We start from the raw sequence: 14907 nt of genomic DNA, 5'->3' as shown, positions 1-14907 counted from the left end.
GGTGTATCTATTACATTTTTCTTGCATGTCTATAATTCTGATTTCACTACTGATCTCCTTTCACCAAATCATCAAGTTGTCTATTTCATCCTTAACCTTGACTAATAGTTATATTAGACATTGATAATACTATCTTCCCTTAACTCTCATTTTCTGATTGGTTGCTATTTCACATAAGGTCACTAGCAAATGCAGTGTACTTGGAATTGTCCTCCACGTGTAGGAATAAAGATTTCTTTAAGAGGAGAGAGCCTTTTCCCAAGAGTCTATTGAAGTTGGCATATGACCAGCTCTGCATTTACTAGGAATATGGCACTTGGCAGCCCTGATGGGAAACTGAAGGGTCAGGCAGTCTCCTCTGACTTACACACAAAGAGGCAGTCTTGGAAGGTGTGTAGAAGCCAAGCCTCACCTGTGAATGCAGAAGCCATGAAGATTAATTAAAGAACTTACAGTCCTTCCTCCTCTGGTCTTGTTTTACATCAATTTATTCGTGGAACATTAAAAAAAACATATTTAGTCATGAGTTATGGGCATATCTTTATTGATTCAACATTGGCCAAATAGGAAATAGTCCAAATACTTTTGGGTTCTTTATAAAAAATGAGACAATAAAAAAAAATCTGCTACTTTGCTGGAAATTTTTAAATGTGTTGTGCATTTACATAAATTATAAAGATTTCTTGGTTCTGTAAATTAATTTTGACATATCATAATAGCAACATTTGTTTTCTGAGATTCTACTATCAGCTGCAAAATTTAGAAAAAATTCTATAAATGAAAAATAACTTCCTTCAGACCTGCTACAAAATGAAACTGATAGACTCAAAATTTGTCTCTGAGACAGAAAGGATATGGCCATAGGCCAGGGATAAGAATAGACACTCCCCTTTCTTCCTCCAAACTCTATAAATAGCAGTGTGTGCGTGTGTGTGTGTGTGCGCGCACACATGCACATGGAGAAAAAGGAAATATGAACAGATGTAAGAATATTTACAGACAGGAAATGTCATTTCTAGTTCTGAATTGGTGTAAATGAGGAAGGAAAGTAATAAAACCATAAAATGATGAATAATACCTCCTGAGAAATGGCTCCCTTATCTCACTCTGTTCAAAGCTCCTTGACTTTCAGCCACATGGAAGTTTCTATTTATTAGTAAATAAATTTTCATTCCTGTGATCGGTCTGGATTAGGCTCATTTTAATAAAGGACACTCTAAAAAGAATTATAGGGAGTTTCATGGAATTTTTTGCTCAGAGCACATCTGAGAGGCATGCCTCAGAAATATTGAGAACTTTGTTCTAGAACACTGCAATAGAGAGAGTATGGCAACAGAGTCATAATCTTTTTGCTGTGGAGGGGTCTTGCCTTCCATTTGTAAAAAATGCTACGCCTAAGATGAGGTATACCTGCATAGTACTGACTCGTGTTTGATGAAATGTGGCCCCTATTGAATTTCCTAAAACAGAACTAGATGAGGGATGCTAAGGACCAGCAGGTGAACAGCAGGTTAGCTTGAAAGGCAGAGAGAGGAAACTAGCTCTGTGAAGTTAAAGTAATTTTTAACTCTTATGCCTGTGAAGAAATCAAAGAGAATATCCCACAGTGCCCTGCAGTGCCTTTTCATTTCCAATTGGTTTAAAAAAAAAGGATTTGCATTCAGAAAGCATAAAAATGAAAAGACAGTGCTGATTATTTTAAGGAAGACAGTTATTAAGTTGTGAAAATGAGCATTATTTTTTTTCTTGCTGACAGATGCCAGCAATGCATAATTAAATTTCACTATGCCTCAGTTATTCTTTAGATTCAGTTATATGAGTTTAGTGTTGATGTTTCTAGACTATAGTTGAGAATACATGGACCCATTAAAAGAAAGTCATTCTCATCACAGGTGGTCCATGCATTCAGGTGTGCCCAGGATAACCCCGATCACATCTAATGTCTTAGAATATTAGAGAGTGAACTTTCACTCTCTAATTTATACAATCAACCTGCTCCTCTATTACCAGGGAAGACACAATTATGTGGCCCCTGGGGCATTTGGGAAAACCTGTGAACATAGAGAGCCAAGTACAGATTCTAGCAGACCTCACAGACTCAATTAATTTGGCCAATGGAATGTCCAATAGAAACCTTTTGGTGGAGGGTAAATGCCTTTCAACAGAAAACACTCTTTCTACTCTCGCTAGTGTGCCTTCCTCACTCATGTCTCTTTGGAATATGGGCCCTGAAGACAGTTCAATTTTTACTTCTGAATATGTGAGTCATAGGTAAACGTGTCAGGTTATATGACCTAAGGCGTTTCTTGACTTTTAATAACCTATTTTTCAAAGACAGTGATTAGAAATGTTTAGGTTTTGCACTGTCTTCCTAAATGCAAAATAGTGATGTTGTTAATGATTTTGATAAGGAGGAAGAGGAGGAAGAGGAAGTATATTTAATTTATCAATTTCTACTTAAAAAATATAAAATAGTCCCATGTTGAAAGGAAATGGACTTTTTGAATGTCTCAGAAGAAGAGCTAATTTGCCGATACTGTGGTTACATCAGTTCCCAAAGTGTGGCCAGGCCTATGGCATTTTTTGAAATGTTTCAGATCTTTGAGGTGAAATCTATTTTGCAGAAAAAAAAATCTTTGTGTTTTGTTTTGCTATGTTGACTTAAGACTGTATTTGATGAAGCAGTAAAATTTATTAATTATATTAAATTTCAGTTTTTAAATACACATCTTTATAATAGTAGGCATGTCAAAATGGAAAATGTTCATGAAGGATATGAATGTACCATGGTTTTCTGAGGGGGAGACACCTGTGAACATTTGAGTTACAAGCTGATTTAGCTACCATTTTCCTCCATGTAACAGCATTTTTACCGGAAGAAACAATCAACCGAAAAACTGTAGCTCTTCAGACTTGGGTACTAGTTAACCACTTTCTCAAAAATGAATGAAGCAAAGCAGTCAGTTCAAGGAAAATAGTATTTGCTGCCAAGGATGAATTCAAGCTTTTAGGCTAAATTAGAAATTTGGAAAACATATCCACTACTGGGAGCTTGACAGCTTCACAACATTAAAAGGCCTTTTCGTGGGATTGGTGGTGATAGTAACAAATGAGATTTTTTGATAATGTATAATGAAATGTGTCAACATTTGGAAGATCTGTCTAATTCAGCATACCATTCCAAATTACCATTGATTGATGTGACAACATCATGCATGGGTACAAGATGTATTCAAAATGCAAGATAGGCCAATGGATTTTTATATAGCATAACATAAAATGTTTATCAATATGTTGTCAGATTCCACATAACAACTAACTTTCAAGAAATTACTTATTGAGTTTTGGTTTAGAGTTAAAGGGTAAAATCTACAATTATTTGTATCAGAACAAAGTGACTGTAGAAAGTAATGCAATATTCTAGTTACTTTCTATTAAACCACTCATTTAAAAATTTACAGAATTACAGAGTGGGACAAAAGTAGATTTACAGTTGTTCATATGGAAAAGAATATAATAATAAATAACAGTACAAGAATAAACTGTGTTTCGTGTTCTAATAACTGTAAACCTACTTTTGCCCCACCTGTATAAAGTACTACCACTCTTCTCATTAATATTTTTGTTTCTGAAAATAGAGTATGTTTTAAAATCTTATTTTTGGTAAGATATCCATGCATATTTAATAAATAAATACATATTTTGAAAATATCTCATTTTGAAAGTTTTAATATGCTAAGTGTTTGTGGATATAACCTACACAAACAAAAGCTGTTTGGGGTCCTCAATCAATTTTAAGAGTACAAATCATTCCTGAGATAAAACAGTTTGAGATAGACTGTTTACATCATTATTCATTTTCCCAATGATTCCAGATCAGTCCTTTCTAACTCAAATAACAGATTAAGCTAAAGTAGGCCAAGTTGTTCATTATAAGAGTTACAAACAAAGAAGGCAGAAAAGCAGAAGCGAAGTCAGCATTTTGGCATAAGGTGTTTCTACATTTTAAAGCAGTCTGTGTAGGTCAGAGATCAGTATTACGTAATGACTGTTCCCTTTATTTACCTACTACCCTCTTGCTCTTTGAGGACAATGAGCTGCACTGCCACCAAGGTGACAATGAAATCAGGCCAGAGAATTAGGCTGGCATTTCTCTTCCAATAGGAAAAAGCTAGACTTGAATTTTAGTTTAAAAAAGTCACAACTGCTTGTAATCAATTTAACAAAAATGGTTGTGTGACTTTTGTGCATTCGCATCTGTGAGCATCACATTAAAAGGTTTGCTTCTGGAGTTTTTAACACAAAGTAATTGACACGAGAAAAAAGTCAATTTTGGCTTGCTTTATTTTAAAGTTACGGCCAAATGTGTTTTCTAGAGTTCACTCTTGCACTTTTCTCCCATTTTTACTTAAAAACAGAGTTCACATGTCTCAGAGTACATGAAACATATGTACAGTTTAAAGAATAAAAATAACATGACCATTTCAGTATCTATTACCCAATAGTTAGAAATAGAACATTGCAAACTGATATTTTGGTGCCATTTCCTGTGATTAAATCATGTTCATTAATTCACTGGAAAAAAATGTCATGTCCTATTAGCTGAATAGCTCCCTTTGGATCTGAATAGTTAGCGCTCATATAGTGAGAACAGAAATGATTTATTTATGAATAATTACTAATTCTATCACAGTTCCATTAAAATCAATTTAGTCAACAAAAGTCATCATGACCTAGAATTTCAAGTTCACTGCTCCCAATGCTTTTTCATCTATACTATTATAAGCCTAGAGAAAAAACTTTCATTTGCCCTTCATACCTTGTGTCTTAGTTATTAATTTTTAAAATTTCTTTGCTCCTTCTATAATTTCCATCCACTTTACAACACTAAAGTTTAAAATAACCCTTTACTCTAAAAATAATATATGTCCCTATTAAAATATTTAGATTATAGAACAATCCAAAGATGAAAATAAAAACTGCCCATAATTCCACTATACAAATATAATTTTGGCAATTGTACAACTATCCTCCCTATTTTAAAACATAAATATACTTTAAGGGAGAAAAATAAGGCAGACATCAAGTTTAATAATATCTGTGTAAATAGCCAAAATTACCTTCAAAGTACAAAAACAGAAACCAAAAATCAAACAAAAACAAACAAATGAACAAACATATTTACAAAAGGTTACTTGGCAATTTTAATCACTTGGATGGGTTTGATTTGTTTTCCTTCTCATGTGTTATGTTTCAAATATCTATTGCTGCATAACAAACTGCTCCAAAATTTAGTGACTTAAAGCAACAATTTATTATCTCTTTCGATTCTGCAGTTTGCCCTAGTAGCTGTTCTGCTGGTTTCACTCGCTCGCCCTTGCACATTTGGCTGAGGTGAAACGTTCAAGATGGCCTTACTCACTTGTCTCTCAGTTGGTGCTGGTTTGGGCAAGGGGATCTCAGTTATTCTCATGCTCCAGATGTCTAGACCAATAAGGAAGTCTCAGAAAGAGACATGGTAAAAACTATAAGACCACCTGAGGCCGTGAGGCCTTGGTTCTAGAATTCATAAAGTGTAACTCACGCCGCAATCTAAACAAGATCCAGGACCAGGCCAGATTTAAATCATAAAGGACTAGCTTGTCAGTTCTGAGTTGGAGGACTCAACAATTTGTGATTGCGTATTAAAAGCATCTCTATTGTCCCTGGCTGGTTTGGCTCAGTGGATTGAGCGTCGGCCTGCGAGCTAAGTGTCGCTGGTTCGATCTTCCAGTCAGGGCACATCAGAGAAGGAAAACTCTGACTCCAAAAAACCTCCGCTGCCTTGCGGCATACCTCTTCAGGGGAAAGGCTAAGGGAGTAAACCCCAACAGAAAATCCGGAGCCGGAGTCCCTAAGGCGGTTTGACGTTGTAGTCAACACCGGCAACTCCTGCGGCGCACCTGAAGCCAAGCTGTATTGACTCTGTCTTTCCCTTGGACCCTTCAGCTGCGAAGAGAGGGGGGGTCTGCTGCATGGGCAACAGCAGACCCTCCATATCACCCTGCCCAGGCTCTGTAGCTTCAGCTTCACTGGAGAGGACACTCCAGCGTCATCGTAAGATGTCGATTCAACACGGGAGGAGACACATACCGTGTCCCTCCCGAGTCGGACTGCACAGCCATTCTCGGCGGTGCAGATAGACTCTTAAGAAGCTACACCATCGTCTCTCGAGACGGCGGCTGCCGACGATTAGCTTCTTTGGAAATTCCATAACATTATCATTTATTAGATTAGAGAAGTGCATTTGAAACCAAATTTCTCTGCCAAAAGCTGACATTTCCTTTTTACACCATACATAAGAATAAACTCAAATTAGATTAAAGACCTGAATGTTAGACCTGAAACCATAAAAACCCTAAAAGAAAACATAGGCAGCAAAACCTCGAACATTACTCAGAGCAATTTTTTATCTGCTTTATCTCATTGGGCACTGGAAGAAAAGGAAAAATAAACAAATGGTATTACATCAAACTAAAAAGATTTTGCACAGCAAAGGAACCCATCAACAAAATGAAAAGACAACCCACTGAATTAGAGAACATAGTCACCAATGATACATCTAATAAGAGATAGTATCCAAAATGTATAAAGAACCTATACAACTCAACAACACACACACACACACACACACACACACACACACACACTCTCACTCCAATTAAAATATGGGCAGAAGACCTGAATAGACATTTCTTCAAAGAGGACAGACAGATGGCCAATAGACATATGAAAAATGCTCAATATCACTACTCATCATAGAAATGCAAATTAAAACCACAATGAGATATCACCTCACACTTGTCAAAATGGCTATCATTAATAAATCAACAAAACAAGTGTTGAGAAGGATGTGGGAAAAAGGGAACCCTCATGTGCTTTTGGTGGGAATGCAGCCACTGTGGAAGGCACTTTGGAATTACTTCAAAAAATTAAAAATGAAACTGCCTTATGACCCAGTGATTCTACTTCTGGGACTTCATCTGAAGAATCCTGAAACACTAATTCAGGAGAACATAAGCACCTTTATGTTCATTGCAGCATTATTTACAATCGCCAAGATTTGCAAGCAGCTCAAGTGTCCATCATTAGATGAGTGGATTAAAAATCTGTGGTACATTTACACAATAGAATACCAGTCATTTGTGAAAAAGAAGAACACCTGACCTGTTTCAACATCATGGATGGACCTGGAGAACATTATGCTAAATGAAACAAGCCAGTCAGAGAAAAATAAGTGCCGTATGATCTCACTCATATGTGGAATCCAATGAACAAAATAAATTAACAAACAAAATAGAAATGGATTCGTAGATAGAGAATAAACTGACAACTGTCAGAGGGGTGGGGGTGTGCAGGGCTGGGTGACAAAGGTGAAAGTATTAAGCAACAACAACCAAAAACACTTGTTAGACACAGACATCAGTATGGTGATTACCAGAGGACAAGGGAGTCGGGGGAAGTAGAAGAGGATGAAGTATGAAAGGAGACTTGACTTGGGGTAATGAACACATGATACAATATACAGATGATGTATTTTAGAATTGTACACCTGAAACCTATATAATTTTATTAATTAATGTCACCCCAATAAATTTAATTAAAAAGCTGACATTTCCATGCATATGACTAGGGTCACAGATTTCAATGCCTATGGAGCCACAAAGACAATAAACATAACTGAAATGGGCCAGGTCAAGATTCAGGTAATCTGGAATATTTTTACTCTGTCTAAGAAAATAAGAGCAGATGCTTCTTTTGTAACCGTTTGTGCCCAGTGATGCTTGATATTTTAAAATAGACAAAAATCCCAGCAAGTTATTTGCTGTATTTCAATAAACTGATCCTCACGTTTATATGGAAGGACAAGAGACCCAAAACAGTGAGCACAACACTGAAGAAGAAGTTCAGAGGATACACACTGCCTGACATCAAGGCCTATTATAGAGTTATGATAGTTAAGAGAGTATTCTATTTGCATAATAATAGGGAAGTAAATCAATGAAAGGAAGTAGAGCTCCCAGAAAGAGACCCCCACAAATATTCAACTGATCTTTGACAAATAGCAAAACCAAGTCAATGGAGAAAGGATAATCTTTTCAACAAACGGTGCTAAAACAATTGAACATTTTATGAAAAAAAAGGATCTTAATATAGACCATATACCTTTTGCAAAAGTTAACTCAAAATGAATCATAGATGTAAATAAAATACAACGCTATAAAAACTGTAAAAGATAACACACCAGAAAATCTAGGTGATCTTAGGTTTGAAAATGAATTTTTAGATACATTGCCTATAAAACATTCCATGAAAAGAAAAATTGATATTTTAGACTTTGTGAAAATTAATAATTTTTGCTCTGCAAAAGACAATGAAAAAAAGAGAATGTCAAAAACAAATCATAGACTTATAACATATTTGCAATACACACATTTGATAAAGGACCTCCATCCAAAATACACAGGTGGGGCAAAAGTAGGTTTTCAGTTGTTCATATAGAATATATAATTAATAAATAATACAAAAACAAATTGTTTTTTGCATACTCACAACTTTGAACTTACTTTTGCTCCACCCTGTATAACAAATACTTGAAACTCAACAATAAGAAAACAAATTAATTACAAAATAAGCAGAAAAACTGAACCAACACCCCACTGAAGAAGATATACAGGTGGAAACTAAGCATATGAAATGTGCTCAACATTACTGGGAAAAGTTAAAACAATTATAAGCTACCTCTAGACACCTACAGAAATGGCTAAAAAAAATTACCGTAATAAATGCTTACAAAATGATGAGCAACAGGAACTTTCATTCATTGCTGGTGAGAATGCAAAATTGCAGAGCCACTTTGGAAGACAATTTTGGTTTGGAGGTGGAAGAGGGTATGGGGGGATAAATGGTAATGGAAAAATACAATTAAAAATTAAATAAATAAATAATTAAATTAAAAAAATTAAATAAATGAAATGAAAATTAAAAATAAGAAAAGTAGATAAACAGTTTTACCATACAATCTAGCAGTCACACTCCAGGGTGTTTACCGAACTGAATGAGAAGTTACATTCCGACAAAAATGTGCACATGAACATTTATAGCAGTTTTATTGATAATCACCAAAAACTCGAAGCAGTAAGGTATCCTCCAATAGAAATAGATAGACCAATTGTGGTACATCCATTAAAGGAATAATATCTAGTAATAAAAATAAATGAGCTATCAAATCACAAAAAGACAGGTAAGAACCCAAAAATCTATCTGAAAATTCTAACCGCAGTAAAATTCCAATTACATCATATTCTGGAAAAGGTAAAACTATTTAAGTAAGAAAAAAACCTGGGGTTTATGATAGAGGTTGTAGGTGAGGGATGAATAGGTGAAGCTCAGGGAATTTTCAGGGTGGTGAAACTATTCTGTGCGATACTGTGATGTTGGATGTATGACGTTACGCATTTGTGAAAATCCATAGAATACACAACACAAACAGTGAACCTCAATGTACACTATGGACTTTAATGATAATGTATCAATAGCAGTTCATTAACCAGTTCATTAAAAATGTACCACACCAATGTAAGATGTTAATTATAGGGAAAACTGAGTGTCTATGAATGGGAACTAAGGTATGGGAATCCTGTACTATTTGTTTAATTTTTTGACAATTTAAAATGAAAATATAAAATAACAAATTTTTTAAAACAACTATTTTCTGTTTCCTGATTTTGTTTTCTGATAAAAGAAAGCATAATATTTTGAAATGTTGGCTCTGCCTTGGATAAAGAAGTAGCATTGCACAAAGGTCTCAAGTAAGATTTCTTTTATGTAGAAGATAAAATTATGTAGATCTTACTTGATGTTTTCTATGGGTAGTAGTATTTTAGTATAGTGGTATAGTATATATAGTATTACTGTAGTATGAGGCAGGACCCCCCCAAAACTGGAATTATCTTCGGGAGGGCAGGCTCCTTGTAGTACACGCTTCTCCCACTAGGTGAGTGTTCTAGGAACAGATGTGTATCAGTGTACCAGCTGGCACTGTTGTGAAAGGCTGTGTTCAGCTTCAGTGAATTTTTTTGAAGACTCTTTCAATGCATTTGCCCATTTTATGATGAGTGATTTACGAGTACACCTGCCCACACTGCACTGAGTGTTCAACAGTTTTTGACTAAAAATGGCATAACCCCCATCCCCACCCTCCCTGTTCACCTGATCTGACCCCGTACAACTATTTTGTTTCCCTGGATGAAAAAAGTCACCCAAGGGAAATTAATTTGCTGATGTAGAAGAGGTGAAACAAAAAAAAATGGCAGAAGCACTAAAAAGCATCAAAATCAATGAGTTCAAAGAGCGTTGTGAGCAGTGGAAAAAATGTTTCAATAAGTGTATTGCATCAAATGGAGAGTACTTTGAAGGTGACTGAAGTTTAAACATGTAAGAATAAATACACAATTTTTAATAAATAAGTTTCAGGTTTTTTGGGTCCCCTCTCATACACTCTATAGTATACTATAATATATAACATAGTATACTGTAATGTGTACTATAGTGTTATACCTTGCATATAGCTGAGACATTTCAGCTGAGGAACAGGGCTGAAAGAAAGCATTCAAATGAATAGGCCTCCAATATAAGGATAGTTACTTATAATTGCAAATTTTGGGAAGCTATTTCAGAAAATCTATTTTCAAGCAATATTATCCTTCAAACCATTTTTATTCCATTTGAAAGGTCACCTTTCAAGAAGGGAAATGCCATATACCACTGACAATTTTTAAAACTTTTGAGACATTTTTCTATAATATTGTTTTAATAAGGATTTACTCATTTAGAAAATTCAATATTTTCATTGTGAAGAATATTTACTATTGTTGCTGTAACAACTAGAAACACTTGTGAGAAAACAGAGAAAGTGTGACTTTCTCTTTTTTTTCACACCAAGAGTACTTGAGATGACAATTACTATCTTAACTGCTACCTGCAGGATTGGGGTGCTCTAGCTTACCTGTAAGCAGCCTGCGTGGGGTTGGGCCATGCCAAGGATGAATAGCAACAGTGTTCTTTCCTTCCAGATCTCCTCCCACTACATCCTCTCTGATCACCCACAGCCCAGACTCTGACACACGGTGGTTAGCTGGCTCTACCCTCCCTTGTCAATTGCTCATTCACCCCAAACTTAGTTTTTAAGATTCCATGTCTCATTTCCTTTGCTTCAAGATTTTGCTTTGAGTTTGCAAAATAACCAATTACACGCTAATTCTATTTAACGCATTAAGTTGAAAATCACCTAAATTAAAGCTTCATGGAGGAGTGTGGGTTTTCATGGGGATCTGGACATATAGCATCTTATATTTTTAAAAACGGAACTTTGAGTGATAGAACTTAAGTCAGCAGGTCAAGTGAGAGGATATTACCACTGCTGGGAGGATTCCTCCAAGCCCACCCAACCGTATGGCTACTGTTGCTGTGACCCAGGAAGAGGAACAGGATTTATAAGATCGGCGGAAGAGACACTCTTAACTTTCACAGAGCTTACTCTTGACAGTGCTGAAACCAGTGCTTAGGATTTTGTGATTTTTTTTTTTGCTTATCCCACTTGATATAATCTTAGCAAATTTGGATCACATGAGTTTTAAGGTGAATGGAATGAGTCCCTGGGTTGAACAGACAGTTTAGTGAGATATGTGTAACTAAAAAATACATTGGGTGATGCAGAGGGTGCAGGAATTTTTCATTACACAGAGCCTCAGCTCTTGCGAAAAACTCAGTCTTTGTAAAGTTGTTAAAAAGTAAAAATAAGCAGAAGGCTTAGAAACGACCAAACATTGTCATAAAAACAACCTTTAGTGTAACTTCCTTTTTGAAGACAGCAGATATTTTCTCAGTACCTTCTATATGCTAATCCTCTGTATTCTTATGTTATTTAGCATAATTCTAACATGTTTGTTTATCTTATTTATCAATCTGCAGAAGCGATAAACAAAGCAGAAGGAAGTAGAATCAATATTAGTGACAGACAAACTGAGTATATCAAAAAGTTTGGGGTGGTAACATTTAGAAAAGTCACTGATAATATTACCTTGTTCTGTAGTAATGACAAAGCACCAAGGCCTGTGGCCCAGATGAGTGAATTGTAGTCAGTCTCATGCTTTTTCCCATTGTCTTATCCCATGATGTTGTCCGCGGCTAAGAATATCTTAGTGTCATAATTCTATAAACTAAGGGTGGACAAACTCTTTTAGGACTTAATTTCATAATTTTCATTGGAGTCTTCCCATTTTTCTGTCCTTCTCCATCACCATGTCTTGCTAGAAAAAAAGTGGTCCGAGCTACTGTACATTATTTTTCTTTGTGATTTTTTTCAGAAAAGATGTGATTCTGTGTTTTTTTTTTTTTTTTTTTTTTTTTTTTTCTCCCACAGATCCAGGACTTCATAGGCAGCTGTATTTCCTGCAAAGACCATCCAATGTTGTAGCCATTGAAGGGAAAGATGCTGTCCTGGAGTGCTGTGTTTCTGGCTACCCTCCCCCGAGTTTTACCTGGTTACGAGGAGAGGAGGTTGTCCAACTCAGGTAACTATGAATTTAGAATGGCTTTGAAGTGTATTTTTTTCTAGCTTGATATGGATACCTAAAACTTATTACCTATTCGGGTTTTTGATAATAATTAAATATTTTTTCACATTCCTTGACATTATACAGTATATGAAAGACATATACATATATGTATGCATATACATATACATATTGCACATCAGAGAAGGAAAACTCTGACTCCAAAAAACCTCCGCTGCCTTGCGGCATACCTCTTCAGGGGAAAGGCTAAGGGAGTAAACCCCGACAGAAAATCCGGAGCCGGAGTCCCTAAGGCGGTTTGACGTTGTAGTCAACACCGGCAACTCCTGCGGCGCACCTGAAGCCAAGCTGTATTGACTCCGTCTTTCCCTTGGACCCTTCAGCTGTGAAGAGAGGGGGGGTCTGCTGCATGGGCAACAGCAGACCCTCCATATCACCCTGCCCAGGCTCTGTAGCTTCAGCTTCACTGGAGAGGACACTCCAGCGTCATCGCAAGATGTCGATTCAACACGGGAGGAGACAGATACCGTGTCACTCCCGAGTCGGACTGCACAACCATTCTCGGCGGTGCAGATAGACTCTTAAGAAGCTACACCATCGTCTCTCGAGACGGACGGCTGCCGACGACGACATATACATATTCAGTGTATGAAAGGCAGGGTGTGGAGAACATTCAAACTCCATGAGATCAATTCTGAGAGAAAATTTAGAAGCCAGAGTTGTCATTGAGATGATCCTGCCCAAAGAGTCTTCAGCAAAGATACTCTGAAGGAGCTCATCCTAAGGAAGTAGAGTATAGAGTGAAATTCTGAAGAAACCAAAATTTCTTCAGTGCAAAATATAGCTTTCAAATATATTGGGTCTGTGTAACTCTTGTTAGCTTCAATTATATCTCTCACCATCTTATCTATAACAAGTGTTTCAGCTAAGACAGGAAAAGAACCTGCCTGGCTTTGAATTACTGGTTATTGTTATTAAGGGGTAGTTAGAAAGTAAACTCTTAATAGAATGGAACACTTAGTCTGAAACATTTTGATTAAATGGGTTTCACTTAAGAAATTAATTTAATTGATTTTGAGATTTGGCGTGCTTTTTATCACATTTATTTTCTATGATGAGATAGGTTCATAGACAATAGGTTAATCTTTAATTGTCACCTACTGTAAATATTTATTTCTATTACAACAGTAAATGGCATGTATCACAATACTCCTGAGAATATTAAAGCATGCCAGAAATCCATTTCCATCTCCAGCATGTCAAGATGTGTTCCCTGAACATAGCCAGGCATCCTTGGTGCAGCATGACGTGTGGCTTTGTACAAAGATTGCTAAATTAAATGGCAGGCTGAGGACATCGACTTCCACTGTGGAGAACAACTTCTCTGGACCTTGCAGTTTTCAAATTCAAAATCAGCAAACTAGACCTGATCATCTATCAATATCTTCTCAGTACTTACATTGGTTTCAAGTTTAATCTACTTTAGTTCTTTGATTGCTACACACAGACTTCCATTGGAAGCGGTTTATCCTGAATGAATTTCTGACCAATAAATATGGTATTGTCAAGCCCCCATGATATGGAGCTTCTTTTCTATTTTATACTGTGTGCTTTTATGGAGTTCATTTAAACCATCGAGTACCTGGCTAATATACACATATGTTAATTTACTCTCTAATTTCATATGCTTTACATCTTACAGGTCCAAAAAGTATTCATTATTGGGTGGCAGCAACTTGCTTATCTCCAATGTGACAGATGATGACAGTGGAACTTATACCTGTGTTGTCACATATAAAAATGAGAATATTAGTGCCTCTGCAGAGCTCACAGTCTTGGGTAAGTTAATGGCTCTAAATGAGTTTACATTGTATCCTTCAAAATATATCACCGTGACATTTTAAATGCTTACCACTGAATTGCTGCCTATGTTTTTTTTAGTGGGAAATTGCAATCTCAATACTCCACACATATCCTTGCTCTGCTTTGATTAATTGCGTAGTGGTTAAATGCAGTGTTTGAACACTTGCTTATTGATTAAAATCCAGATTCATCACCCTTTCACCTAATTATTTCAGTGATACAACTGAAACCTACCAAAAACTATTATTTAACAAATGTGTTAAAAAACAAATTGAGGTTACAAAATATATTATTTGGAGAAAATAAATTAAGAAATGAATGAGAAAAATGTCATAAAAAATATGAACCTCAATGAAAAAGTCAGTTGTCATATGAGATGACTGGGTATCTAACAGTAAACTCAGATATGTTGCTAAAATTGTTTTGT

General features: G+C 36.0%; 1 protein-coding gene across 2 annotated transcripts in view; it reads left to right on the top strand.

Annotated features, from left to right (window-relative positions):
- The window catches only part of DCC (DCC netrin 1 receptor), a 1006514-nt gene that overhangs the window by 483747 nt on the left and 507860 nt on the right, over positions 1–14907 (top strand). For both annotated transcript variants that reach the window (XM_090285089.1, XM_090285088.1), the window contains exons 4-5: positions 12464–12614; positions 14320–14456. In XM_090285089.1, coding sequence (XP_090141215.1) covers positions 12464–12614; positions 14320–14456 — 288 coding nt within the window. The remainder of the gene's footprint in view (positions 1–12463; positions 12615–14319; positions 14457–14907) is intronic.

The sequence above is a fragment of the Furipterus horrens genome, unplaced genomic scaffold, assembly GCF_987537825.1.
Source record: "Furipterus horrens unplaced genomic scaffold, mFurHor1.1.pri manual_scaffold_8, whole genome shotgun sequence".
Classification (NCBI taxonomy): domain Eukaryota; kingdom Metazoa; phylum Chordata; class Mammalia; order Chiroptera; family Furipteridae; genus Furipterus; species Furipterus horrens.
The sequence above is the reverse complement of the archived record's forward strand: the minus strand, read 5'-3'. Positions and strand labels throughout refer to the sequence as shown.